Here is a 26,057-nt window from a genome sequence, read left to right as displayed (position 1 = left end):
CGGTATAATCACAATCAAGTTGAATTTAAAAACACTGATTTAAATGCAAAAATATTTTAAATACACACTCTTTAAAAATTACCAAAATATTTGTTAAGTTATTAGTGAAATTTTTCATCGTAAAATATTCCGCGCTTCCAAAGCGCGGGTCAAAGTCTAGTGACTTGTTAAAAGAAGAGAAATAAAAATGGCTAGGAGAAACGTTTTGATGTAATTCATACTTTTATTTCTAATATTAATAAACATTTGTGAAGAGCTGTATTTTGTTGCTATGGTTTTATAGTGGAAGATCGAAACGGTAATTGACGTTTAATTAACTTGTGGACTCAGAAGTTATTGCACTGCATCAACGATTAAATCAATTACGTGATCATTCACGGGTTAACTGTCATTGAAGCTTAAAGGTCGGCTTGTCTAAAAAGTTAGCTTAAACTTGTGATTTGTTATCCAGTTAATTAGTATCATCGAAATCAGTAGTCGAACAAAATTAATTTATATAAGTTATAGTACAGTAGGATGTCAAAACTATAACTCTAAATGTTTATAATGTAATTATGTCAAACAAGTTACTATCCTTGAGATTTCAGCATGGTGTGAATTTATTTCTAAGAAAAATAGTACTCCATTTCATGAGCCTCCTTCAGTTAACTATATATTAGTCTTTGGTAAACATTTGATTTATTATTTATTTATTTGTTATTTAAATACAAAGTACCTTTAATGTTTTACGTTACCAAAAATGATTTCAGTTTTCTGCTTAAAAACAATAGCAAAATTAATCAACACAATTAAGTCCATAGTAGTTAGTCAATAGAACACAATAACACGAATCCTTAAATTTTCAGGAGAAAAAAAGCATGAATCCAAATATTCGAAGCAGTCTACATAGTGAAAGGTTTCGCATTATTCAAGTTTATATAGAAAAATAAAAACAAATCTAGACAGACAAAGATCGAGACGACTTCATCAATTAAATAGCTTTCGGGCGGCTGTACTTTTTGATATGCTAAACAAACTAAATCTAATATATACAAATTACAAATTATTTTTTAAATTTTTTATTTATTCTTATTGATTACAATATATCCACAAATAAAGTAAATCGAAAATAAACGATTGTGGATCTAATTCATAAAGTTCAGTAACAGCTATAAAGCCTACAAAATCACATCTTATCCTCATATCATGAGTGACTAATCTTGGACATGGTTATATTTTCTTTGATTCGGGTTAAACTCAAACCCCTAAAAACAACATACAATTAGATATGACGGTGAACCTCCCTTGTAGATGACTGCTTGTAGGTGTGTCTCATACTATCCATATAAAATTGAGATCAAGACAAGATCAAAGGAAATATTTCTTGTGTTGTTTGTACTCTTCCCGTATTAGCGTATTCACTAGCCTCATACAAAAGTAGCACAACTAACATAACCGAACCGGTTAGGTATTCCCAATTGACATCCCTAGACACACTCATATGGTGTATTTAGACGATGAATTTTTCTGTTTTATATTTTTAAATTATTTGACAGAATTGTTTGGATATGATTGCTTGACGGTAGAAATCCCAAAGACTATGATATGAAATAAAAAATAATACAAAATCATAATTTCTGTAAAAAGTTGTCGGTGAAGTTTACATTTCTCAGTTTTCATCATATACAAAGAAATATCCATGAGTTAATATTCACCTGCAACACAACGTGTAATAGACCAGGTTCCCAGCCTAACGCATTCTGTAAAGAAGAGAAAGAGTAAATGCACAAAACCAATCTTGCAAACAGTATTTTGGAATGCAACGTCAGCTCTGCCTAAGTTTGACTGTTTTTGGTCAGGTTCCCTTCTGATTCCATAGCTTGGAACGTATTTATTTCGACTTTAATACGTTGTCACCTAACTATCACAAACACGAAAATTGTAGATCGAATATGTAAGTGTTGTTCGATAAGTATATCGTTTCCACCCTATACAATTACTTGTTACATCTACTAAATCATGCTTTTTTTATTATGTATAGTGCTTTCATGTTTCCTATCTAATTACTTGTTACATCTATTAAATGTCATATAAAACGAAAATCCCATTTCATTATTAAACTTTTGCATCCGGTTTTTGTTTATTAACTTCTTTTCTTTGTATTTTAGTTGAACTTCAATTAACTCGAGGTGCGCTCCAAACACATTTGTATATAGAGATTGCTTATATTATAAGTCTATAAATAGAGTTTATGATAAAAAGTAGTCATAGATGTTGACAAACTTATTAAGTGACACACTGGAAGTTAAATAGAATTTGAAATTGGACCAAGCCACGACACGACAAAGACACGAGTCTGATTCTAAGGACACCATCACACCATAGTAACTTAAAACGCACGTAAACAGCTAATGAAATTTTGAAAAAAAAGACATGATTATTATTGTTGCTCTGACATCATCTTAAGCTAGACCTAGCTCAAGGACCTTTACGAATCCTTAAACCAAAATTAACAACTCAACTACTCAAGGGAAATGAACTCCTCCGGTACTTCCTCCACCGACTCCGGAACCAACACCACCGCCTATCCCGTTTCCTAAGCCACCGCCTATCCCATTTCCTAAGCCACCGCCTAATCCTCCACCAACACCACCAAGTCCACCAAAACCAAGGTTACCACCGGGACCAGCCACACCTCCACCGACGCCACCGAAAGGTAAACCGTTGTCTCCGATGCCGGAGTACCCGCCACCGTATCCAAGGTAGTTCTTCTGGTCAGAGAGTCCTCCTGGGATGTTTCTTGCTCCAGAAGCAAAAACTGAGGCTAGGGCAAGAACCAAGAAGAGAGTGAGAAAACACTTTGCCATAATCTCAAAGTGGTAAAGAACGGTAATATTGATAACAGGAAAGTAGACAAGATTTGAGTTATTATGTTTATTGCTTTGCCGGTAATCTGGGAGATATTCTGGGTCCTTTTAAAGGCCCCGAGTGACCACATACAAAAAATGACCGGTGAAGATAGTTATTGCCAATGTAAATGCCTTCTACCAAACGTTCTGATGTCAAATTTAAGTTTATTTACATTCTGAAAGTGACTGGTGGTGAAGGGGTAAGTAACCAACGTTCCGCCACGGATGTGTAAGCGGTTGAGCCAGTCAAAGCAATCAGATAAAGTTGTTAAAATTTGGAACGATATTTTAGACGGTAAAATTAATATAGAAATTAGAGAATTGTAACTATTCTCTAAGGCTTTTAGTTTAGCTTTTATCAAGCGACCAAACCTCTTTAAAATAATCCTGTCCGGGTTTCCTTTTTGAATATAATGTCCAAGGATGATTCATGCATTAATCAAAGTAACACCTGTCACCTGGTGAAAATGATTTTCTTAAGAACTAGATAGTCTCTATCGAATGATTTCGTTTTGTAGATCTGTTGTATTAGCTACGTACCACGTTTAATACGGTGGTGCATACAGTTTGATGATTGATCGAAGAAGGAAAATAATTGGTAGAGTCTCCAATTTTGTAAAGAAGTGGTTCAACTTTCTACACTTTCGTTTCGATAGATACATGAAAAGTTGTTATAAAAAAGGTACATAAAAAGTAAATTAAAATCATTTTCTTGAATTATTTTAAACCATAGTAGTCCAGCTACGTAGTAGATGTATATAGTTCGTTTAGAGATAGCTAACTTCAGCTTCAAAAGAGGCTTCTCTTTCCTTTTTTGAACAAAGAGGCTTCTCTTTCCGAACTACACATTTACTCTTAGCCTATTGGTGGTTGTAACTAATTTGTTATCCCTTATTGGAATTAAATAGGTAAATATGTGTAGATATCTACATACATATTTGTAATAATTAAAACACATGAACATGGTCACGATTGAGCTCCCATCGTATAGATCCTACAAAACATTTCAAGCAATTTATTATATTACAGTCATCAGTAAGATACTACACCGACGATATTCGAGAGTCTTAACTCTGTTAATCTCTTAATTTTTAACCGGTACATACAACTTCTTTTAAAAACTGTTAAATTGTTCGAGTTAGATTTCGTTTTTTAACAAGTAACAGTATTTGATATCCACTGTTTTTTTTGGATAGCACTTTTGACGCATAAGCTTACTTTTGTAACCTTAATCTCCTTTTTTAATAACATATTGCAGTTATATGAATATCTTGGATCACAAGCAAGCAAACACCATTGTGCAACACGAAAAAAATACACACTCCATTTATTGATAGCAAGGTTTCTCACAAGTACTAATTAATAACAAACATCATGAAAAATGAAACGTATATGGAAAATAAACAAAAACATAAGTACATAACATCAGGGAAAAGCTTACAACATGATAGGATACAAATATTAATACTTATGAACCCTTCGATCCATCTTTTGTTTATAGAGAGATGAAAAAACGCTTTTGTCATCAAGGGTGCGTGAGACCACCGCAGTCGCTTCCACCGCCAATTCCTCCTAAACCACCTACTCCGCCTAGACCACCTACACCACCGAGCCCACCTACACCACCACCAAGACCTGAACCACCACCAATTCCACCTATTCCACCACCGAGACCTGAACCACCGCCGAGACCACCTACACCTCCTAAACCACCAATTCCTCCTCCTACAGGCAAAACTCCTGCGACACCACCTACTCCACCAGCTACACCACCAAGACCTGCTCCGACACCACCAACACCACCAACTCCAGCAGCTCCACCGATTCCAGCAAACGCAACAAAGTTCTTTTGGTCGTCAAGGCCAGCTCCGACATTCTTGGCCGGGGCCGGTCTTGTGGCAGTGACGGATTGAGCCACAGTGAGAGCAACGAGGAACACGGCTAAACACCTTATTGCCATCTCTTGTTAATCTTTTTGTAGCTTAACTTTATTATGTGTACTTTGTAAGTAGTGAGTATGTAGTGAAGAATGCATGATACATTGGGAGATTATATAGGAGAATGAACGGTCAATACTAGGGTTATGAAATGACACTTGGAGACAAATTGTAAATGAATGTCGGACCATCTCATCTCTTATTTGTTCCATGCAGATCCCTCCACGTTTACAATAACTTTCTACTATTCTATATATGTATGTAGACAGTGATAATTAGGGTTATAACTTATAAACTGACAAATGGAGCAGATAAGCTATAGTTCTTTTTTAAGAAATAAATAAGTAGTTCGTGTTGTTTTTTTCGTAGTGTCAAAATCTAGAGTAATATAGTTTAACACCATAATCTTTTTCTAGCTCGCATTTGTTTTTATTGAAATACCGATGTATTTTTGCATCATTACTTGTACGCAGATTATACTTGACATTAAAGAGTTATAATCAGTCTCACATGCATAAACGTCCGTAGTTATAAACTCTGGATTCAAAATGTATATATACTCAATGAAATGAATATGCATACAATTTTACCAAAAAAATGAATATGCATACAAAAATGTAGATATAAAACGAAAATGTATATAGAATACAAGTGAAATAAATGTGAGCATGCAGGGCATGTGGCTGCACCCAAAGCCCAAAGTTAGTAGAGAGCATGTAAATGCATCGAACTTACAGTTGGAAGACAAAAAAAATATTAATATGGAAATTAACAAAATAAATAAATCCGTAAATTAGTATTTCTCGAACAAGATTGATGTAATATTTATACAATAATCTAGTTACTAAACCAGGAGTGTATGAGAAGAATCTACATGTTTACACACCCAAACAAGTGGAATATAAAATGGCCAGATGAAAATAAATGATCACGAGATTTCGATCAGTAGCAATAACTCTTGCCAACGCATAATATTAAGAATGACAGCCTGAAGCCAGTAAAATAGTTGTTCTTTGGGCTTTACATATAGTTCACTTACTTAACCTCTATAATGTTCTTTTGTCCTCAGATGATAAGTTTATCTCTTCTCTTGGAATTATTCTACTTATAAAGTTAAACTTCAATTTATGATTACTTTTTTTTATTTGATTCGGTTCTATTTGATCTGTTTGAAGCTAATGCTGTCAAATTGACACCAAATTTTATATCTTCGGTGTAAATTGGTCACCGTTCCTTTTAAACATCCTCCGATCAATGGGACAAAGCTTAATAATACACAAACTTAAGTTTCGCAGTAAAATCTCATGTAATGCAATTTAATTTTACCAAAGAAATCTCCATGTAATGTAATTTTAAAGCATATGATTCTGTACATTATTTAAAATGAAGTTATTAAATTGGTAATATTATTATATATTAATTGTAAATTACAATATGAATAACATATGATCTCAACAACATTAATTTACTTTCATAGGTTGGGATTCAATTATTCTTGAAGCTTGTTTCGTACAAACTTTACTCAACTATAAAATCATGTAATAGTTAGACGTTAGTTTATGTTTTAGTTTGAAAGTTTTTAGTTAAAAAAAAAACAATATTAATTTAGGAAATGATTTTTTTTTCAAATCCGACCCAAGGAAACAGTTAGTAGTGAAATGGTATAAGGTCCATGAGCATTTTAAAATATCTAGTAATCAAGTTTTAGTATAAATGGCCCATAAATGTAAGCCCACTATCCTTTATATGACATGAGAACATCGTATCGTAAAAAAATTAAGGCCGGAAAAATTCATACTAATGGTGTTCTGAAAATAAAATACCCTAGAAGGGATTAGTGGGTTTAATTTGTTTGATGGGCTACCCAATTATTAAATTTCAAAAAGTTTTTTGTTTGCCCAAATTTTCTGTTAATGATATAGAGATATACACAATACCGTTAATTACATAAGCAACATCCTAGAACGACAACTAGAAAACCTAGCCATAATAATAAGTTAAAAATAAAGAGAATAATTTTGTTAGGAGAGCGAGAACAGATTTGGTTAATAATAATTCGCAAGAACTTGATTTATATCATTTAACACTTTACATGTATAGCTAATAAATAGCCTAATATTTGACTGTTTAGTAATATTGGCGGGGAAAGTTTAGTTTGGTTTTAACTAACAAAAGGTCCAAATATTAATGAGTGAGGTGAACAAGGCCACAAGGGCCCTGAATAAAACAATCGATTCGGCCTTTGTTAACTTAGTAAATTTGGTTACTGCTTATGACAAAAACGAACGACGAAACAACATGTTAGGAAAGACAATCCACTCACGTTATTAGTTAATGTACGTAACGCCTTGATCTTATCTCTGTCTGACAAATACAAAAAAGCACAGATCTTTTCTAATCCGATTTCGGGAGAGAGAGAAACTTTGTAAAAGCGAGATGGCGAAGAAGATAGGAGTGACGATGGAAGTGGGAAACGATGGTGTTGCTGTGATCACCATTTCCAATCCTCCTGTTAACTCTCTGGCCAGCCCAAGTAATTAAAGCTCCATACTTTTTGATCGCTTACGATATGCTAATTTGCTTTCTTTCTTATCTGATTCTTTCTGTGTGGGAATTATTCAGTTATTTCTGGGTTGAAGGAGAAGTTTCAAGACGCGGATCAGAGGAGTGATGTCAAGGCCATCGTCTTGACCGGTAAATTACACACAAAATTGAGTTTCTTTTTGTTTTAGATTTTGGGATCTTAAGTGTCGCTAAAGATTGAAAGTTCAATCCTTTTTCTTATCCTTGTTGTTTGCTGAAGGCCCTTAGAATGTATTTGATCGTTATTTCAGGCAATGGTGGAAGATTCTCGGGTGGTTTCGACATCAATGTTTTCCAGCAAGTTCATAAGTCTGGTAAAAAGAAGTTCCTACCTTCTGTTGTATAGTAAAAAGCTTGTGTTGTTGAGAATATAGTTTCTTTGGGCAGGGGATATATCGCTTATGCCTGAAGTCTCCATTGACCTTGTGTCCAACCTTATGGAAGGTATTTAAGCTTAACTTTTTTTTTTTTTTTTTTTTGAAGATATACACAACGTGAATAGTGATACTGTTTTTTTCTGGTTATCAAAGACTCTAGGAAGCCGCTTGTTGCTGCTGTTGAAGGATTAGCTCTTGGTGGTGGTTTAGAACTGGCTATGGTTAAGACTTTTCATGTTTATTTTTTATAACTATCTTTTTCTTGCCGTTGTTGTGTTGATTTTTTGTATATCTCTCTCTTCTAATTCTTTAGGCGTGCCATGCTCGAGTTGCTGCCCCAAAAGCTCAGCTAGGCTTACCAGAGCTGACACTTGGAGTTATTCCAGGTTTTGGAGGTACCGACTTTTTGTTGTTCAGCTTGGTCTTCTTCTAAATAAACAAAGACACTTTTGTTTATCAATTTATACACCTTTCAATAGTGAGTAACCAAGCCAACTGTGTGTCTATGAAGGAACGCAACGTCTTCCAAGATTAGTAGGCCTTGCAAAAGCAACTGATATGATCCTGGTATGGATGGCGTTTCTCTCGCATTTACTAACAGTTTTTTTTGCCTGGCTGAGAATTTTGTTACTTTTGTAGCTTTCCAAGTCGATATCGTCAGAGGAAGGGCATATGCTGGGTCTCGTTGATGCTTTGGTGCAGCCTGGAGATTTGTTGAGCACGTCCAGGAAGTGGGCTCTAGACATTGCACTTGGACGTAAACCCCTTTTGCGTTCACTGCACAGGACCGACAAAATTGGTTCTCTATCTGAAGCTCGTGCTGTATTGAAGAATACAAGACAGCTGGCCAAGAAGATAGCTCCGAATATGCCTCAGCACCATGCTTGCATTGATGTCATTGAAGAAGGTATCGTCCATGGAGGATATAGCGGCGTTCTCAAGGTGACATTGACACTGTCTTCTGGTTTCCTTAATTTGTTTAATAGCTCTGACATTAATCATTTGCCACTAGTGTGTTAATAGCTCCTTGATTCACTATGCAGGAAGCAGAAGTTTTCAAGCAATTGGTAATGTCAGACACTGCAAAGGCTCTTGTTCATGTTTTCTTCGCACAGCGTGCAACATCAAAGGTGAGATAGGCCAAACCTTTAACTTTTCCTAAAGCTATAGTTTCTTTAGGATTAAAATTGCACTGCGTTTGTTTCTCATAGACTCATAGTACTTCTTGTTTCCACCTTTAACCTTCATCCTGAGCAATCTTTTAAAACACTTTTCAGGTGCCTAATGTAACTGACGTTGGATTGAAACCGAGACCGATGAAAAAAGTTGCGGTTATTGGTGGAGGTCTGATGGGTTCTGGTATCGCTACCGCTCTACTTCTAAGCAATACAAGAGTTGTGCTCAAAGAAATAAATCCAGAATACCTTCAGAAAGGACTAAAATCTGTTGAAGGTTCTTATCTTATCCAGAACATATCCAGTTACTATATAATAGAAGTATATATATTGGTCCAGTTACTATATAATAGAAGTATATATATTGGTATTACACGATTGTTCTCAGATGATATGCTGTATTTGGGAGTATACTATACAGGCCTAAGAAGTTAGAAAGGTGTATAAACACTTAATGAGTTGTTTTGAGCCAAAAGAAGAATACATAGCATATGATGGAATAATAGATTATATGTTTATTACTATCCTTGTTTTTTCTTGTGACAGCAAATCTCAAAAGCTTGGTGTCTAGGGGAAAGCTGGCACAAGACAAAGCAGGAAAGGCCCTCTCGTTGCTCAAGGGGGTACTCGATTACGCAGAATTCAAAGATGTGGACATGGTCATAGAGGTATATGCCTCACTGTTATCTGTCTTTCTCTTTGGTTTCAAATTCTAAAAGAGGGTTCTAACCAGTGTGTAAATATTTCCTCTTGACTATAAGTTGTTGTTTCTGGTATCATTTTTTTCAGGCAGTGATTGAAAAAATTGAGTTGAAACAAAAGATATTCAAAGAAATCGAAGATATATGTCCACCACATTGTATTTTGGCGAGCAACACATCGACTATCGACCTCAACGTAATTGGGGAGAAAACCAACTCAAAAGATCGCATAGTTGGCGCACACTTCTTCAGGTGCATAGTCAATGTCACAAAGATTTTTATGTTTTTGATATTTCCAATGTAACTAACAAAGGTTTTGTCTGTTTTTTTACAGCCCGGCACATATTATGACCCTTCTCGAGATAGTTCGTACAGAGAATACTTCTGCTCAGGTGATCCTGGATCTCATGGCGCTTGGAAAGGCCATAAAGAAAGTTCCAGTGGTGGTTGGAAACTGCATAGGCTTTGCAGTGAACAGGACATTCTTTCCGTATACACAAGGTGCTCATATGTTGGTCAATCTAGGTGTTGACTTGTTCAGAGTCGACAGGGTTATCACCTCTTTTGGCTTGCCATTGGGTCCTTTCCAGTAAATCTCTCCTTCGTTATTGATTTACCAATGTGTATGTGTTGCGGTATGACTGTCTCGGCAACTGAAGAAAGCTTTACTTGGCAGGCTAGGTGATTTGGCTGGACACGGGATTGGAATGGCAGTTAAGGAGATATATGCCAAGGTCTATGGTGACCGAATGTTTCAGTCTCCATTAACAGAGCTTCTGGTTAAGAGCGGACGAAATGGTGTGTCATTTGCTCTTGCCTTAGCAAAATTTATAATCTGTCCACTTTTAACATTTTGGTGCTTCAGGCAAAATCAACGGGAGAGGTTACTATATTTACGAAAAGGGAACCAAACCGAAACCTGATTCATCAGTGCTTTCAGTTGTTGAGGAATCAAGGAAACTTACCAATATCATGCCTGGTGGGAAGGTGAGAACAAAAATGATGTCTTACGAAATAAAAGTAGTATTACTATTTGGTTTTTGTTGGAAGTTAAAATGCAGCCTTATCTTTCTTTTGCAGCCAATATCAGTAACTGATAAAGAAATTGTAGAGATGATCTTGTTCCCTGTGGTTAACGAAGCGTGCCGTGTCCTAGATGAAGGAGTTGTGATCCGAGCCTCAGACTTGGACGTTGCATCTGTCCTTGGAATGAGTTTTCCTTCTTACCGGTAAGAATGGTCCATCTTTTCATCTCGTTGACTCTCTTCTGGTCAGTTGCTTTTCCCTTTGTCTTTGTCTGTCAATGATCATTTCTCTTTTTTTTTTTCTTTTTTTTTTCCCTTGTTGCAGCGGGGGAATTGTTTTCTGGGCAGACACGGTTGGACCTAAGTACATATATGAAAGGCTCAAGAGATTGTCCGAGACTTATGGAGGCTTTTTCAAACCATCGAGGTATCTGGAGGAAAGGGCAATGAATGGGATGCTTCTGGTAAAGTCTCTCTCAACTTTCTTTTTACATGTTATGATGTCACAAGAGAACACAGTTCCCTTATTTACATATCGATTGAAGGCGAGGATAAAATTTAGGGTGACCCTAAATGATCACATGGATTCATCTGCTACAAATCACTGGTTAACAATGGATCTTAGATTCAATCTCCACACAACAGAGTTAGAGATGTAAACAATATCTTGAGACTAAGTTTAGCATTGACCCATGTAGGTTTTGTTTTGTAATTTGGTTAGAACAGAAAAAAATTAGACGCTAAAGTTGCTAATAAATCAATAGATAATAATGTAGTACGAATGCAGGACTAGTCCGGCTACCATCATCAATCTATTCATTTTCTGTAATTCATGATGGAACTCTGGTCTTTGACTGCAGAGTGAACCTAAGGCGTCGAGGTCTCGAATGTGAATGCACAAACAAGAAGGGGAGCTTAAAAGCAATCAGCAAATAAAACGTCCGAAACAACTATATGCCTTGGAGAGGTTGAAAGTGTTAAGTCACTAAATGAGAGAATAAATCACTCTCTATTGTTAATTCTCAAAGCAACAGTTAATAAGGTGTTTTGTTTTAACTTTTAAGCACTTGAAAAGACGAATTGTTATGTTCTTCATAAAACGTTTGTAGTGACTTCATTCTCATGTAATTGTTCGAATGGTTATGAATATAGTAAAACTACCTAGTGCAGATATATAAACTTAGTTGTTTTGGTCAAAGTGAATATTATCTCATTTACATCTTTTGTAAAATCGGGACTTTATTATTATGTTATTACTCTCTAATGTTACAGAAGTTGAAAGAGAACCTCAGACATAATAAACAAGTATGTTTCAGCAACTAAAACCATCAACAGAACACAAGAAAACTAACAAGTAATGATAAATAACTCGTGTAGTAAAGAAACAAAGCTCTCCAAAAATCTGCAAGAGGCTTTTAAAGAGGAGACAAGGAAAATTATGGTAACATTACCTCGGAAAATGAGGCGGTGGTGAGGTAGGTAGATTTCAGCTTTGTTGTTTATGTTCTCTCTGGTAAGCTATTGTTGTCCTAAGTAGAGTGTAATTTATTGATTCTGAGGGTCTTTCTTCTCCGGTAAAGCTGGAGGTTTATGAGGATGCTGCTGAGTGGTTGAGGTATTAGTTGTGGTCGTTGGCTGCAACGGCTGTGGTTTGCTGACTGTAGGTTGAGCAGTGGTTCGTGAAGCTCCATTCACAACTGGTGGTATTTGCTGAATCCCATTCTCGGTTTTCACTGTTGCGGTTGCGGTTGGGGGTGGCTGTATATGCCTTCTTGCTAGATATGAACATTTTGATTCTGCAAAAGCAAAAAGACTTGACTATAATTAGAGAAAGTTTCTCCATAAGTTGTGCGGGAAGCACTAGAGACAACAGTACCTTTTATTTCTGCGTAAGAGATAAGTCTGCTAAGGCAATCTCTGAATTTGGTTAATACCGCTCTCTCCTGCTCTGCGTAAATCTCTGACTGCTCCTGTGAGTTTGTTCTGCAGCCACCGGGATCAACTGAACCATTAGGTTCAGCTGCTGCTACCATGAAGATAGTGTCCTGTTCATCACACATCAGAGCCATAGTTGCTGGGGATAGTGGCTTTCCTTTAGAGGCATCGGCGCCATCTGAGTTGGAACCCTCTGGTCCAGACTTATCAGCTTGGTTTCCATCAGCTGCAACATCTTTATTCCCTTGGGAGTTATCTTGTGCAGAAGAAGCTAAAGAAGCTTCTGTTTCATTTCTTTCATCTAAGAAAACAATTAAGGGAAGATCAATGAATAATACACAAAACAGAGCTAAAAACTCAGCAAATTACAGAGCTTTTCACTCAAAGCTTCACCTGTTAATGTCTTTGCTGCTTCTCCGGCTACAGCAACCAAGACAGAGCAAAGAGCTTTCACATCCTGCGGTTGGATTATATCTGCTAAGAGAGACCTTCAAAAAATATAAAAACATAAACTTCAGTTTTATGCAGCTCTTTGGATCAGCTATATAACTTGTCAACACCATCAATTTCACCTATATACAAACTTTGATGGAGCTGCCGATGAATTGCCACCAGGCCGAGAAACAGTTGCTGGAGATGAACCTGCGGTTCTTCCATTATTTGCCTAAATACCAAGAAAGGGATTTTTGTTTTCAGTTCCATAAATGGTTACAAAAAAGTACATACAGACTAAATTGGGAACTTGCAAACCTGTGGAAACTGGCCAAGTCGATGGGTGGATGGATCTTTGGTTGCTTGGTTGAAAGAAATATCATGACCTTTCCTTCTCTTAGGTGCTGGGGAAGGAGCAAAGCCAGAGGAACCAACAGCTCCAGTAATGGCTGCATTTGCTGCTTGTTGGAGATAAGCCATGTTGTTGGCATGTTCACCGTGAAACAGAGCTTGTCTCTCCTCACTTCCGTCAAAGTTTTTGCAATCCAAGCATTTGCAGTTCTCAGAACAAAGAATGTTGGCTTGAAAGCACTCGCAATACTTCTTAAGGCATCCTGATTTCTTGCAGTGACATCCTTTGTTGTGTTTCCCTAACAACACAACTTCACCAATCTCCTCCTGACAAAAAGACAAATCACCAGTTTAAGCATCTTCCAAACACCTGAGAATGTAAAGGCTTTTGATAATCCTCAAAAACAACGGTACCCTTTTATCCCTGACACCATGAGGACTGCTAGCAATTTTAGGCCTGAAAGCATTAGGATTCCGCTCCAGAGTTGCTTCAACAGCATCTCGTCTTGCAGGTTCGTTGTCAACGTTGTTGAAACAATTGACACAGTTACAACCATCACAGTATGTTCCGGACGCAAAGCATTCACAGTACCTGAAAAGGTACACAGCAGAGTGTATGTAAGCACAAAAGTAAAGCCTAACCAGAATCTACTAACTCCACAATTAAAAGACAGATAAAGGAAAGAGATATGAACAAGAAATAGGGTTCAGAAGAAAGGGAAGGGAAGAGATATACAGTTTCAAGCAGCGAGAGTGTTTGCAGTTACACTGCTTCTTCTTTTGAGGGGTTCCATCTCTACCTTCCACAATAGGCGGCCTCGGTCTAGATATTGGAGACTCCGGCTTTCTGCACCAAAAATTGAAAAAAAAAAAACAAAGGTTGAAAATTCGAAAATCTTTTTGAGGTAATCTTTTGAGAGTTGTAATAAAGCTTTAATCTTTGGACAAAAAAAAACAATCAAACTATTTACACGAAATAGTTTTGAAAGGTTGAAGATTTTAATTTTCAAAATCAAAAGATTTAAAAAAAAATTCATTTCAAACACTAGTAGTCGAGGAAGGAAGCAATTAGATAAAAAAAACTTACGGATGCTTAAGGATTTGTGCCTGTGACGGCTGATTAGTCGTCACCACGTGCAACGTCGGTCGTCCCACTGGTCGTCCCACCGGGTGAAGCCGCGACGCCATCGGTGAAGGAACGGAGGGAGTGACCATGTTCGTAGCAGCGACGACAGCAGTAGGAGCCGCTGGTTTAGACAGTGAATTTCCACCAGTGAAGTCGAGTTGCCTCGCTGGCGTCTTCGTCGGGAAACAAGACTTGTCAGTTACATCTTCCTTTTTTGGCGGGAATTCGCCTCCTCCTCCTCCTCCTCCGCCGCCGCCGCCCTCACTCATATCAAAATTTTCGAATCTCCACAGACAAAATTTCCTTTTCTATCTTCCCCCGAAGAAAGAGACAATTGATACAGATCAGCTCAAAGCAACACACAGAGAGAACCCAGATCCGTATCCCCCCACGGGAAAAGAATCGGAACCGATTCGACGGCGGCTGATAAAGCTCAGGACTTTGAATTTGATCCGCGTGTATAGAAGGAGAAAGTGATAAGCTTTCGAGAGTGAGATGGGAGGGAATTAGGGTTTTAGCTGACGGAGACAGACGAAGAGGGAGAAGCAAGTCGAGAAGGATACTTCCGGTTTTGTTCTTCTTCTTCTTCTTCCACACAGCATCTCTCCTCCTCCCTCTTTCTAACATGTTTTTGAAATTTCAATTTTCCTTAATTATATTCGACGGTCAGATTTGCGCGGCGTTTTCATCGTGCGGTTTGTGTCCAATACGGTGATCCAACGATTTGAATTCATAAAAAGCTTTATGTTTCGCCGTTTCTCCACCGTTCGATCGTCTCTGAATACAAAATTTATCTAAAAGATCTTTAAAATGTGCTTAATTTAGATATCTACCACTCGTGAACCGACACGCAGACAGGCCTCTCGTCACTCTCACCGGCGAGTTTTGGAAGTAGGAAGAAAAAGAGAAGAAGCGTATTTAGATTTCGCCCCGGAACTTTCTTTTTTCTTTTTTACTTCTTTTGCACAAAGAGGACAAAAATTCGCTAAACATTCGAATTTAGAACAAAAGAATCTAAGGTGTAATACAAAGGTCCCTTTGATTTTCAGGGAAAATGTTTCGACTGTCTAAACCATGTTTTCCCAAGACATGCACTGTTCTGTATATCAGTAAGCGTTTCTCATCCTGTCTCTGTCGCTACCACCACGCTGATCGTCTCTCCCTCCTCTCTCAAAGTAACTATCACGGCGGTAATCTCTTAGCGGTGGTGGAGGGCCTCTCATTGGCGGTGGAGGTTTGTATCTCGATGGCGGCGATCTGCTCCTCTCTCTTGAATGTCGTCCCCATCCGCCACCACGAGGTGGACTGAGAGGTGGACGTCTCTCATAGTGAGGTTGTTCCGGGGCCCAGTCAGATGCTAATCTTCTGTTAGGAGGAGGATAGTCGAGGTTTGAGTAACGCAGACGGTCTGCTTCTCTGTCTCTGTCTCTCCATGTTTGATGGTCAAGCCTTGGTGGCAGGTAGTCTCTAGGGTAGCCACGTGGAGGAGACCTGTAGCCATAAAAGTCTCTTCTTGGGGAGAGATTCATGGGAGGAGGAGGAGGCGGTGGAGGAGTATTGGGAGGTGCATAGCGACGCCTCTTGCACTTGAAGCAGCAAACTCGCCTCGCAAAATTCAAGTTTCTGCATCTGTATTCATAACCAAAAAGTCATATACAAATGAAATCTACAAACTTGTTAAGAGTTTCTTTTTTTTTTGAACACGTGTTAAGAGTTTCTAATTTCAAAGCCAAGGATACAAACTTACAAGGGATCTAGACAGTACCAATCTCCTTCTCTTGGCTGCACTTTTGAGTAATTGTTGTTGTTCCTGCCCATGCCATCGCTTTTAAAAGAAGCAGGTTCAGGTCCATCAAAACGACGACTAATTCTAGCATGGGGTGGTGAATAGTCACTGTATCTCCCAGATGATTCCCTTCTACTGCTGAAATCTCGGCCACCACGAGCACCTGAATGGTTAAGATCCGAGCCATGTCGGTGGTGATCTTCAAATGGACGACGGGGTGGTGGTGAGCTAGAACTTGCTCGAGTTCTATGTCCTACACACACACACACACAAAAAAAAAAAACAGTGACAATGTGAAATGACAAGGGAGTTGGTGTCTAAATAGCATTCTTTGATGGCCAAGAATTTATCAGTGCATACACCAAATACATAGAGAAAAGGGAATCTTGTTATGCAAACTGTAGCCAGCGTTAAAAACCTCAAAGACTAACGCTACAAGTGTAACTGAACTCTTAGCCAGTAAAATCACAATTCAACGTACACTACTCTCATTCATAAAACTTAAAAAAAACTCACAGTTCACAAAATCGAAACCATTAACGAAAAAAAAAAGAGGACTGAGATGGGATGCCATTAAATGTAGGAAGAGAGGAGAGATACGAACCATTCTCACCCTTATGACGATCCGAGCGTGGCCGGTCAGCACGAGAGTCCTCTCCGGCGGCGTCGGGGCGGTCACCTTCTCCGTCGTAGCTACCGGATGGACGCACGACGACACTGCTGATGTGAGGCGGGTGATGCTGCCTCGTCTCATCTCTTTCCTTTGACCCCATTTCTCTCCGATTCTCAAGGCCCCGTTTCAAAACCCAAAAGAAAAAAACAAAACCCTAAGCGCGAGTGTGCGATAGAAGCTGGAAACTATTGTTAATTTATCTTTTCGTCTCTCAGCTTTAGTCTAATTTCTTAAATAACCCCTTATTTTAATTATTTTACATGATAGTCCTATACACTCGTAATCTGATTATAAACGTGATCTTTTTTTACAAGATGAATGCAGAAACTTGGATAATAGATAAGTAAAACCTCGATGACAATGAGAGGATTCCGTGACTCATTGAACTATCATCATCAACTATGATGACCATGAAAAGAGCAAGTTATTAAACATGTTGATATGACAAAATACAAAAATGGATAGCACAGATAATACAAAAGCTTTTATAAGCTCTTTAGCTTGGATTGTAAAATGTAACTGTTTTCTATTCCAGAGACACAATACACAACACCAATTTTCTTGACACAGCAGACGGATTCAGGGAAGCAGGCTGATCAAGATTCTCAATCATGGACCCCCGGCCAACTGTTAATCCATCTGAGGAAACAGCAAACGATTCAAAAAGCTTACTTAAAAATACTGCAAGCAACCATTGATACTCACAACAAAAAGTTAACAATTTTCTTAGTGGTTGTCGAATCTTGGCTATGCCTATTAGTATTAAAGACACATATCTGTATGAAAGAGAAAGAGGCAAAGCTTTTGACTTCGTACCTTAAAAAGCCATTAAGGTTCAGGGGAACTCTATTGTAAATCCACTACTGGTAGGCTTCACATTCACTGGACCAAAGCCGTCAAAATCTGAATCTGAGTCCATTTCTCTGTAGTTATCCCACTTCCTAGGAGAATCATCCTCATCTGGCCCACTCATTGCCGGAGGCACATAGAGCTCTGAAACAGGAACCGGAAGAGGCTCTTCCTTAAAATATTTATCATTCAACAACTCCACAGCAGTAGCTCTACTAGCTGGATCGTAACATATAAGCTTCTTAACCAGCGCTATCACATCCCCTGAATGGTTGGGTAGACACCCTTCTATACCAAGAGGAGACTCCACTTTAGCAAACGAGATCGACTTGTAGTCCGGAAGATCGACACAGCCTGGCCAAACCTCTTCGTTTAAGTTCCCCAGCACGTTGGTCACTCTGCTGATCTGATCAATATCCGAAACTCCAGGGAACAACGGCTCCAGAGACAAGAGTTCCGCGAACACGCAACCAAGCGACCACAGATCGATCTCCAACCCATACATAGTAGACCCGTAAAGAAGCTCCGGTGGCCTAAACCATCTGGTCCCCACGCAAGACGTCATCAAACCTTCTCCGCCTCCGTCCAATGCCTCCTCATCAGCAGCATCGTAAGCAAAAGAGTTCCTCCCGAAATCATCATCCATTTCACTGACGGTACACGTCGCGAGGCAAGACGCGTCTCCGTCAGGCGCGTTCGAGTCCTTATCGGTGTCGTCGTATCTCACAACCTGCTTAGCCTTGAGCTCTTCCACCTGCCGAAAGTACTCGTCTTTACTCAACACTTCCTGTTCTCCCTGAGACGAGTTCACATAATCAGGAATCACTTCTGGTGGCTCCCTGCTACCTTCTTCAAGTTGGTTCTCATCTGTGGCGACGACATCAGGCTCCATTAGTATCCTAGCCTGTAAAACAAACACACACTTGATTAAAAGATCGAAACTTTACAATAAGGGTAAACTAAACTGATTCAAAGATCGAAACTTTACAACAAGGGTAAACTAAAATTGATTAAAAAGATGGAAACTTTACAAATCACCTGACCAAAATCAGCAAGCTTGAGCACTCCATCATCACCTACCAACATATTCCCAGGCTTTAAATCTCTGTGAACGATCAGATTCCGATGACAAGCATCAACGCCATTGAGAATCTGAACCATCCATCTCTTGATCTCCCCAACGGAGAGCCCATCCCCTTTATTCTTCTTCCTCCTCTTGGCGTCACGGATCACCGCGGAGAGATCAGACCTGAGGAACTCGAGGACGATCACTGCGTTCTCGTCCTCGCGCCAGAAGTACTCGTGCATAGCGACGACGTTGGGAGATCCGTGGAGGATCGATAGGGCGTCGATCTCCCGGAAGGCCGATTGGTAGTCGAAGATCTCTTTGAGAGCGACGGTGAGACCGTCGGAGATGCGGCGAGCTCGGTACACGTCGGCGTAGGCTCCGGATCCGACTCGCTCGAAGATCTCGTACTTGGCGATTACCTCCGGCCGGGTGTGGATGCTCCAGCTGCTCGCCGGCTGTTTATCCATCGCCTTGTGCTTCCTGCCGGCGTCGTTCTTTTTTCGGACAGAACCTCCTTTTCCCGATTTAACGACGATGATGAAAGAACATACTAACGAATTACTCAGAGTGGTGAATTACGTATATGCCCTGCTAGTTCCCATTCCTTTGGTTTTTTTCTTTTGCGAAATTACTATCCGGTCCTTGGAGCAAGTTATCAACTGAACTATTTGTGCAACTTTTTTCTGAACTGACTATTTGTGTAACTATTGTTTTTTTTTGGTAAAATTGTGTAACTATTGTTGGATTTATGTACTTTGATTATTTAGATTTATGAACATGATGTATAAGAACATTAGTTTGCGGAGATGGACATTTCTGCTTTTGGTTTGGTGCTGTTTAGTTTGGTTTTAGTGTCCCCTAAATACTCCTTTCACCTCTGGGTTGTGATGCAACAAAGACGACCAACAGCTGATCAGATGCAGAAATGGAACGTCGATGCTGACCCGTTGTGTATCCTTTGCAAATCAAGTGCTGAAACTCACTCACACCTTTTTTTTTTTGAATTTTCTTACTCATCAGGTGTATGGGAGGGAACTAATCAAAGGGATTTTGGGAGATAAATTCTCTTCAGCATGGAGTGATATTGTGACACTGAACACTGATACATCTCTCACTAAGACAGAACTGTTTCCTCCCTGCCGGCAACAGGAAAGAACGCTCTCCATGATGCTCTACAAGCTTGGTTTGGCACAAGGATTTAGTTGCAGATTTCTTTATTTGTTCATTCTTTAAAACAGTCATAACATAGTTGCATTTGATGTAAAACATAATTTGACTGAATAAATTTTACATTCATTCAAAAAAAAAAAAAAAAAATGATGATGATGATACAGAACGATGCAAACATTGTTAAACAACAACACAGAGTATTACTGGAATCAGCAGAAGTCTACACAACACAAGAGAAGAAAAGGATAACAGAGAGAAAGGAACTTCACATACAAATAAGAGAGAACCAACAGTTCCCTTATCTTTTAATAGTTGCAATTCTTCAACCTACAAAAATACCAATAAACCGACCAGAGAGAGAGACAGACAATGTTGTTGTAACTTTTTCACTTGAGTTATGTCCTAAGCAGTGGCGCAGCCTCCACAGACAATGCTCCTGAATATTATAAACCCTTGTTTGTAAGCTTTTTACTGCAACCTCTCATCACAGAGTGGAAAACAAGAAGATACAATAATATTTAGGAAGGGCTTACGCAAAGGAGCAACCGGATCTTCTGTGTTTCTTCTTATTCCCAGTGACCTCTTTCCTCCTTGGAGGCTGGAGAACCACTTTGATCGCTGTGTCAAACACTGCTTTCACATTCTACAACAAAAAGACCCCAAGGCAAAAGGTTCTGACATTTGTTTATATTCACCAAAACAATTCTCTTTTTTTTTTGAGTCTTTGTTTCTGAAAATAACTTTTGACTTTATTACCTGTTGAGTTTTGGAACTGCACTCGATGTAAGCAGCTGCACCGATTTGCTTCCTCAATTCCTCTCCCTGAGTAGAGGTAATGACATTGGTGTGATCTGCCAGGTATCCCTTATCATCACGGAGATCTTAAAGAACACAAACCACAACGCAATGTATCAGCAAAGAGATGAAATTCAAAAATAGAAAAAAAAAAAGTTTCTGCAAGAACAACATTAGAAAAAAATGAACTTACCTAGCTTTGTACCAACAAGGACTATAGGAACATTTGGCGCAAACCTACGAAGTTCAGGCATCCACTATATAAAAAAAAAAACACAAACAATCAGATTCAGAACATGAATACACAAAAAAATTCACAACCAATAGATGCTCCAATGCAAAGAGAAATTAAAAAAAAAAACATATATATACCTTCTTAAGTACATTCTCGTAGCTAGCCTTGCTGATAAGAGAAAAGGCCAAGACGAAGATATCGGCTCCTCTGTAACTCAATGGCCTCAACCTACTGTAATCTTCTTGACCTGAACAACAACTATTTCTGTGAGATTATAAAAGAGGGAAAAGACTCATGCAAATGTCATTAACTTGAGTTCTTAAGCTTAATGGTTTTTGTATTTTGTCTTTACCAGCAGTGTCCCATAGGCCTAGATTCACGATTTGACCATCCACGGAGACATTGGCACTGAAGTTGTCGAATACAGTCGGTATATAATCCTGAACAAAACAACAAGAATCATGAGGAGGAGACATGAGAATATATATAACCCCACAGAATACACTAGATCTCTACCTAAAGAGTTTAAAAAAGCTTAAACCTTTGAAACCCAGCAAGAAAAATTAAAGCTTTACAATGGAAAAAATGAAAAAATAAAGGAAACAAACTCTCACAGTGGGAAACTTGTTGCTCGTGTAACAGATAAGCATACATGTCTTCCCCACAGCTCCGTCTCCAACAGTAACACATTTAATGAACTTTGAAGCACTCATTGTCTCTTTTAGTAATGAACCACAGAATCAAAACCCCCTAGAAGAAAATTAAAGAAGAAGAGTGCTGCTGGAGATAAGCTTTACAAGAGTGTGAATTTCGATATGTTGTTAGAGAGAAATTGAATGTTTGTATAGAGAGAAGAGGAGAGAGTTAAATGTGTCGGATTCTCAGGTTTCGTCCTAGTCAATACTTCTCTCTAAAAAGGGTCATACTTTATTGTCCCTCTCAATAAATTTCAAAAACTTAGGAAAAATGAATTAACAATATTTTAAAGAAAAATGATTTGAAATTACTTCTTCGTTTGCTATGTAACCACCTTTCTGTCAAAAAAGTCTGGTATTTTCAACGGTTGAGTTGAAACACGTCTCGACCGTTGTGAAATACGATACAGTTTCGACTTTTTGTCCTCTTGTTGGTGTCCAGCTAAGAGTGTGTTTTCCTTTTCTTCTCTTGGGAGTTTCACGTTTCTTCTCATGCACGAGTTTCTCTTGAGCCCCTTCCAGTGATTTTTAATTTTTATATTTGAATCCTCACACTCTTTCATTATTCTGTTTTAAATAAGTGGAGTTTCAACTTTGTAAACCACGGTATACTTCTTCTCTTCTTACAACTTTCATTATAGTAACACACTCTTTTTACACGCAATATTACATTCAAATTTGCTTGGATCAAATGATTCAGGCCTCATGTACGTGGGCCAATTTTGAATGGGTTATACTCCGAAGTAAAGTAGATTCATCAGTTTTAGTTATGTGATTGTGGGTCATGCCTCCTGTCCATAAATCAAACAAAAATCCAATTCTTGTTACATGTTGATTGTTTATGTTTCCTTCATAACAACTGGTTAGGATTGATGCATAGGAATTGGCAAATGACACAAAATATTCGATAAAGAGAAAAAAGTCAAGGGGTCATATGACCCATATAAACTTGATAAATCAATTATTTCCATTGAATATTTGCTTTAAATTAGCATAAGTTTGGTAAAATTAGTTGTTGACCCACTAGTTTTAAGTTCAACATTTCTTTACCCCCCATGAATTCATATTAGTTTCATAATATTTTTTGCTATAATATTATATGTTACTTTCTTTTAATACAAAATTTATATATCATGGTTTCGATAAATATCCTAATTTGGTTACTGCAAACTATACAACATGCATTTTTCATTTTTTTTTAATTTAGAATATGATGCTTGATTAAGACCATCTCCAATGATTTGCTATATTTCTTATTCTAAAATAGAGTAACTCTATAATAGAGTTGGAATTTGCTTAATAATACTCTATTTTAAAGTAAAAAAAATAGAGTGATGAAAAAAAAAATAAGTTAATCTATATTTGGAGTAAACTTATTTGTCACTTTATAATAGAATGAAAATAGACTACCACTGGAACACTTTTAATTTAAACTTTATTTATAGTGGAAAAGAGTGAGATTAAAGATGTTCTAAGTTCGATATACTCCTCTTATAAATGTCATTTGTTTTGAACCCGATCGTCTGGATTGTTTTGTAGGAAAACAATAAAATCAAAGCATCCTCGACGTCTCTATGAACCCAAGCTTTACAGATTTCTTGACGGAGGAAGTAAATAATTCTAACTTGTATCTCTTCTCATCCTTTGTGTTGGAAATTGGAGGTATTAGCACTTGAAAAATACGAAATCTATTGCAGGCAGCATATTCAAGTTTTATCATATGACTATGCCTTTTTTATTGGCGGCCATTCAACAAGGGAAAACAGAACCTCTATTTCCAGTTTTGATTTATGAAGATCATATTACAACTGGAATCAAAAGAGGCTACTAGAGTTCTAAAAGTCTTGTTTTACCTTTTTTTTACATTCCAAAAAATACAAGAAAGAAGATCTTACCATGTTATACTCCAATTTCACGAGGAAGAATTTCCGGGTAGAAAAACCGACTAAGTAGCCGTTTTGGTTTTTTTGAAGTCATCTTCAGCTTCTCTCTCCTCTTAAGGCACCTCAACCATAAGCACTTCAAGAGACACTTGTAAGCAACATTTTTCTCCTATTAACTCTTTGTGACTTCACTTCACATATCTGATTATTTCTCTTTCTTCCATTTCAACACGGTAAAGACACACTGCTTAGAGTCCTTCAAATTTAGACTAACGATATATGGTTCCTCTGTAAATACCCTGCAAAAAAACACATGATTTAGTCATTAAGATATATTAACCATATATACACCTTAATTAGTATTTTGATTATGCCTTTGATCGTTTGATAATCCAGAGTGAAAAGTGCTAGTGCAGCTCCAAAAGGATGAAGCATTACCGCTTTATTGTATCTTGTAATGTGGTTAAATGTTGTTTGGCCATGATACAATACAAATTATATGCTTATTTGCTTAAAATTAGTAATAATATTTGGTAAAATGAGATGAATGAACAAAGAAAATTGATACATTTATCCATATTCACTTTGTTACAAGTAACTATGATTAACAAACGAGAATCGAGGTTTTGGATTTGAAAAACAGAAATATAGCAAAAATTGGGCAAAAATTGGGCAAACAATTGGCTTAATTGTTCTTTGAGTTAATTAGAAGAGAGTAGAAAATACACCTAGTATAAGATTGAAAAAAACACAAGGTATGAATACATTCAACTTCATAATTCTATTTGTTTTTATTCTCAACTCAATTTCTTAAAATTGAATAGAAAAAAATGATCCAATACAACTGTGTTCCATTTTCTCTAAAGAAAGGATTTTGGCTTAATAACAATTTTATGATACCCCATATAACAAAATCCTATGGCATTTTTATATTTGTATAATATACACTAATATATCTTCGACTACGTAATACATATATATATAATAATTTTTTATTTACTTATTTTTGGTTTGGACTTTAATTTATGTTAATTGGATTTTTTCACAATCACTTATTCAAGTGTAGTATCACTTATTCAAGTGTAGTATCTATTCTATTAAAACACAACTTTAATGTATGTACCAAAGATCAAAATTCCGTAAACGAAAAAACCTTGATCAAAACAAATATTACAGTTTAAAGCATAAACATGTTTTCTATTATGCACAAATCAATCCATATTATTCATGGCTTTTTATGTAAAATGTTGTAAAATGTGATTTATGTGGAAATGAATGTTGATACAATATAATATAGTAATTGATACAATACAGTAGGGTGCACCGTTCGTTTTAGCATTTACGATTTCTTTTTATCTCTGATTAAAGTATCTTCAATAAGCTGTGAGTAGGAAATGTAGTCAACTTTATAGAATCTTTATCATCAACACGATGCTAGTTTCTTAAACCTCTTAAAGCAATTAAAAAATTATTATTATATGTGAATAATGAACTAGATTTTGGGCCTACATCCTTGTTGGTGATAGCCGTTATCACATTCAAAAATATAGATTTGTTTAGTTGTGATTATGTCCAAATAGATGCCAACAAAAAAAAAAATTATCTCCAAATCCACTGCTTAGCTAACACAAAGTTAATGACAAATTGAGAAAACACAACCCAACACGAGATAGGGCATTGTCAAACACACAAGTCTAAAAGAGAACATACATTGCACGAGAATTTAAAGTCTGAGATAGCATTTGCAAACAAGTTTTTGAAAATAGCAAAAGAACCGAGTTGGTTTCCTCTCCACTCTACTCATCATCCTCGTCGTCTTCAATATCATCAAACTCAGAATCATTCCCGGACTCACTCTCCGAATCACTCAGCACATACTTCATCGCCTTCCTGTTTGCTCTTTTTGGCCTCGATGAGTTTCCAACGACCACGGTCTCAGTACTCTCCTCCTCCTCTCCTTCCTTGTTAGCCAACCTCCCCAACACTGAACTACTCTTCTTGTTGAACGGGGAAGATCTCATCTTCCTCACTTTCTTCTCCGGTGAAGCAGCAACAACCTCCGCTGCTGGCTGCTTCTTGCTCGCCGCTGGTCCACGCTTTCTCGGAGCTGCCGGTGGTTTCACGGCTTTACTCGCAGCCGCTGGTTTCCTTCCTCCTTTTGCTGGTGCAGCAACTTCAACCACCACGTCGTCATCATCGTCATCCAAAGATATTGCCGCTTCTGTTTAGAAACCAGCATAAAAAGTATAAGATTTTAACTTTCATGATCATTCAATTCTGTGGTTTCTTTCTATCAGAAAACTTACTGCTTGGATTCTCAGTGGTGGAACCGAAATTGGATTTAGCAAGCCTTTGTGCTAGATCCAACATCT

The 26,057-nt window shown here is 37.6% G+C and overlaps 8 protein-coding genes across 9 annotated transcripts; 1 reads left to right on the top strand and 7 right to left on the bottom strand.

Annotated features, from left to right (window-relative positions):
• Positions 1-2,253: 2,253 nt before the first annotated feature.
• Positions 2,254-2,945, bottom strand: LOC108840404 (glycine-rich cell wall structural protein). The gene has a single exon (XM_018613234.2). It carries the CDS (start codon positions 2,844-2,846, stop codon positions 2,505-2,507), a length of 342 nt encoding a protein of 113 aa, XP_018468736.1. The 5' UTR covers positions 2,847-2,945; the 3' UTR covers positions 2,254-2,504.
• A 1,245-nt stretch (positions 2,946-4,190) lies between these two features.
• Positions 4,191-4,919, bottom strand: LOC108840275 (glycine-rich protein 5). The gene has a single exon (XM_018613111.2). It carries the CDS (start codon positions 4,846-4,848, stop codon positions 4,414-4,416), a length of 435 nt encoding a protein of 144 aa, XP_018468613.1. The 5' UTR covers positions 4,849-4,919; the 3' UTR covers positions 4,191-4,413.
• Positions 4,920-7,142: 2,223 nt separating this feature from the next.
• On the top strand, positions 7,143-11,869 carry LOC130508094 (peroxisomal fatty acid beta-oxidation multifunctional protein AIM1-like). The gene is made up of 18 exons (XM_057003316.1): positions 7,143-7,358; positions 7,448-7,519; positions 7,660-7,722; positions 7,796-7,852; positions 7,939-8,006; positions 8,099-8,180; positions 8,297-8,352; positions 8,425-8,727; positions 8,829-8,915; positions 9,063-9,237; positions 9,507-9,628; positions 9,750-9,913; positions 9,996-10,250; positions 10,338-10,459; positions 10,527-10,648; positions 10,742-10,890; positions 11,012-11,150; positions 11,547-11,869. The coding sequence occupies exons 1-18, from the start codon at positions 7,262-7,264 to the stop codon at positions 11,577-11,579; spliced, it is 2,166 nt and encodes a 721-aa protein (XP_056859296.1). The 5' UTR covers positions 7,143-7,261; the 3' UTR covers positions 11,580-11,869.
• Positions 11,870-11,877: 8 nt separating this feature from the next.
• Positions 11,878-15,147, bottom strand: LOC130508096 (protein tesmin/TSO1-like CXC 5). The gene is made up of 8 exons (XM_057003318.1): positions 14,492-15,147; positions 14,141-14,251; positions 13,819-13,996; positions 13,372-13,731; positions 13,194-13,285; positions 13,015-13,109; positions 12,563-12,922; positions 11,878-12,482 (listed from the first exon to the last, which is right to left on the bottom strand). Exons 1-8 carry the CDS (start codon positions 14,797-14,799, stop codon positions 12,232-12,234), a joined length of 1,755 nt encoding a protein of 584 aa, XP_056859298.1. The 5' UTR covers positions 14,800-15,147; the 3' UTR covers positions 11,878-12,231.
• A 354-nt stretch (positions 15,148-15,501) lies between these two features.
• LOC130508097 (uncharacterized) lies at positions 15,502-17,219 on the bottom strand. Of its 2 annotated transcripts, none has more exons than XM_057003319.1 (3): positions 16,921-17,219; positions 16,278-16,569; positions 15,502-16,159 (listed from the first exon to the last, which is right to left on the bottom strand). In XM_057003319.1, the coding sequence occupies exons 1-3, from the start codon at positions 17,087-17,089 to the stop codon at positions 15,637-15,639; spliced, it is 984 nt and encodes a 327-aa protein (XP_056859299.1). In that variant the 5' UTR covers positions 17,090-17,219; the 3' UTR covers positions 15,502-15,636. The 2 variants fall into 2 exon arrangements, with proteins under 2 accessions (XP_056859299.1, XP_056859300.1); XM_057003320.1 differs by having other exon boundaries at positions 16,930-17,219.
• Positions 17,220-17,344: 125 nt separating this feature from the next.
• On the bottom strand, positions 17,345-19,447 carry LOC108841908 (cyclin-dependent kinase F-1). Its single transcript, XM_018614691.2, has 3 exons — positions 18,877-19,447; positions 17,806-18,742; positions 17,345-17,628 (listed from the first exon to the last, which is right to left on the bottom strand). Exons 1-2 carry the CDS (start codon positions 19,372-19,374, stop codon positions 17,825-17,827), a joined length of 1,416 nt encoding a protein of 471 aa, XP_018470193.1. The 5' UTR covers positions 19,375-19,447; the 3' UTR covers positions 17,345-17,628; positions 17,806-17,824.
• Positions 19,448-20,217: 770 nt separating this feature from the next.
• On the bottom strand, positions 20,218-22,052 carry LOC108841910 (rac-like GTP-binding protein ARAC7). The gene is made up of 7 exons (XM_018614694.2): positions 21,722-22,052; positions 21,460-21,547; positions 21,245-21,354; positions 21,066-21,129; positions 20,834-20,958; positions 20,611-20,720; positions 20,218-20,513 (listed from the first exon to the last, which is right to left on the bottom strand). The coding sequence occupies exons 1-7, from the start codon at positions 21,818-21,820 to the stop codon at positions 20,480-20,482; spliced, it is 630 nt and encodes a 209-aa protein (XP_018470196.1). The 5' UTR covers positions 21,821-22,052; the 3' UTR covers positions 20,218-20,479.
• A 3,214-nt stretch (positions 22,053-25,266) lies between these two features.
• Positions 25,267-26,055, bottom strand: LOC130508706 (DNA topoisomerase 2-like). The gene is made up of 2 exons (XM_057004349.1): positions 25,992-26,055; positions 25,267-25,906 (listed from the first exon to the last, which is right to left on the bottom strand). Exons 1-2 carry the CDS (start codon positions 26,053-26,055, stop codon positions 25,482-25,484), a joined length of 489 nt encoding a protein of 162 aa, XP_056860329.1. The 3' UTR covers positions 25,267-25,481.
• Between the last annotated feature and the right edge of the window lie 2 nt (positions 26,056-26,057).

The sequence above is a fragment of the Raphanus sativus genome, chromosome 2, assembly GCF_000801105.2.
Source record: "Raphanus sativus cultivar WK10039 chromosome 2, ASM80110v3, whole genome shotgun sequence".
Lineage (NCBI taxonomy): Eukaryota > Viridiplantae > Streptophyta > Magnoliopsida > Brassicales > Brassicaceae > Raphanus > Raphanus sativus.
The sequence above is the reverse complement of the archived record's forward strand: the minus strand, read 5'-3'. Positions and strand labels throughout refer to the sequence as shown.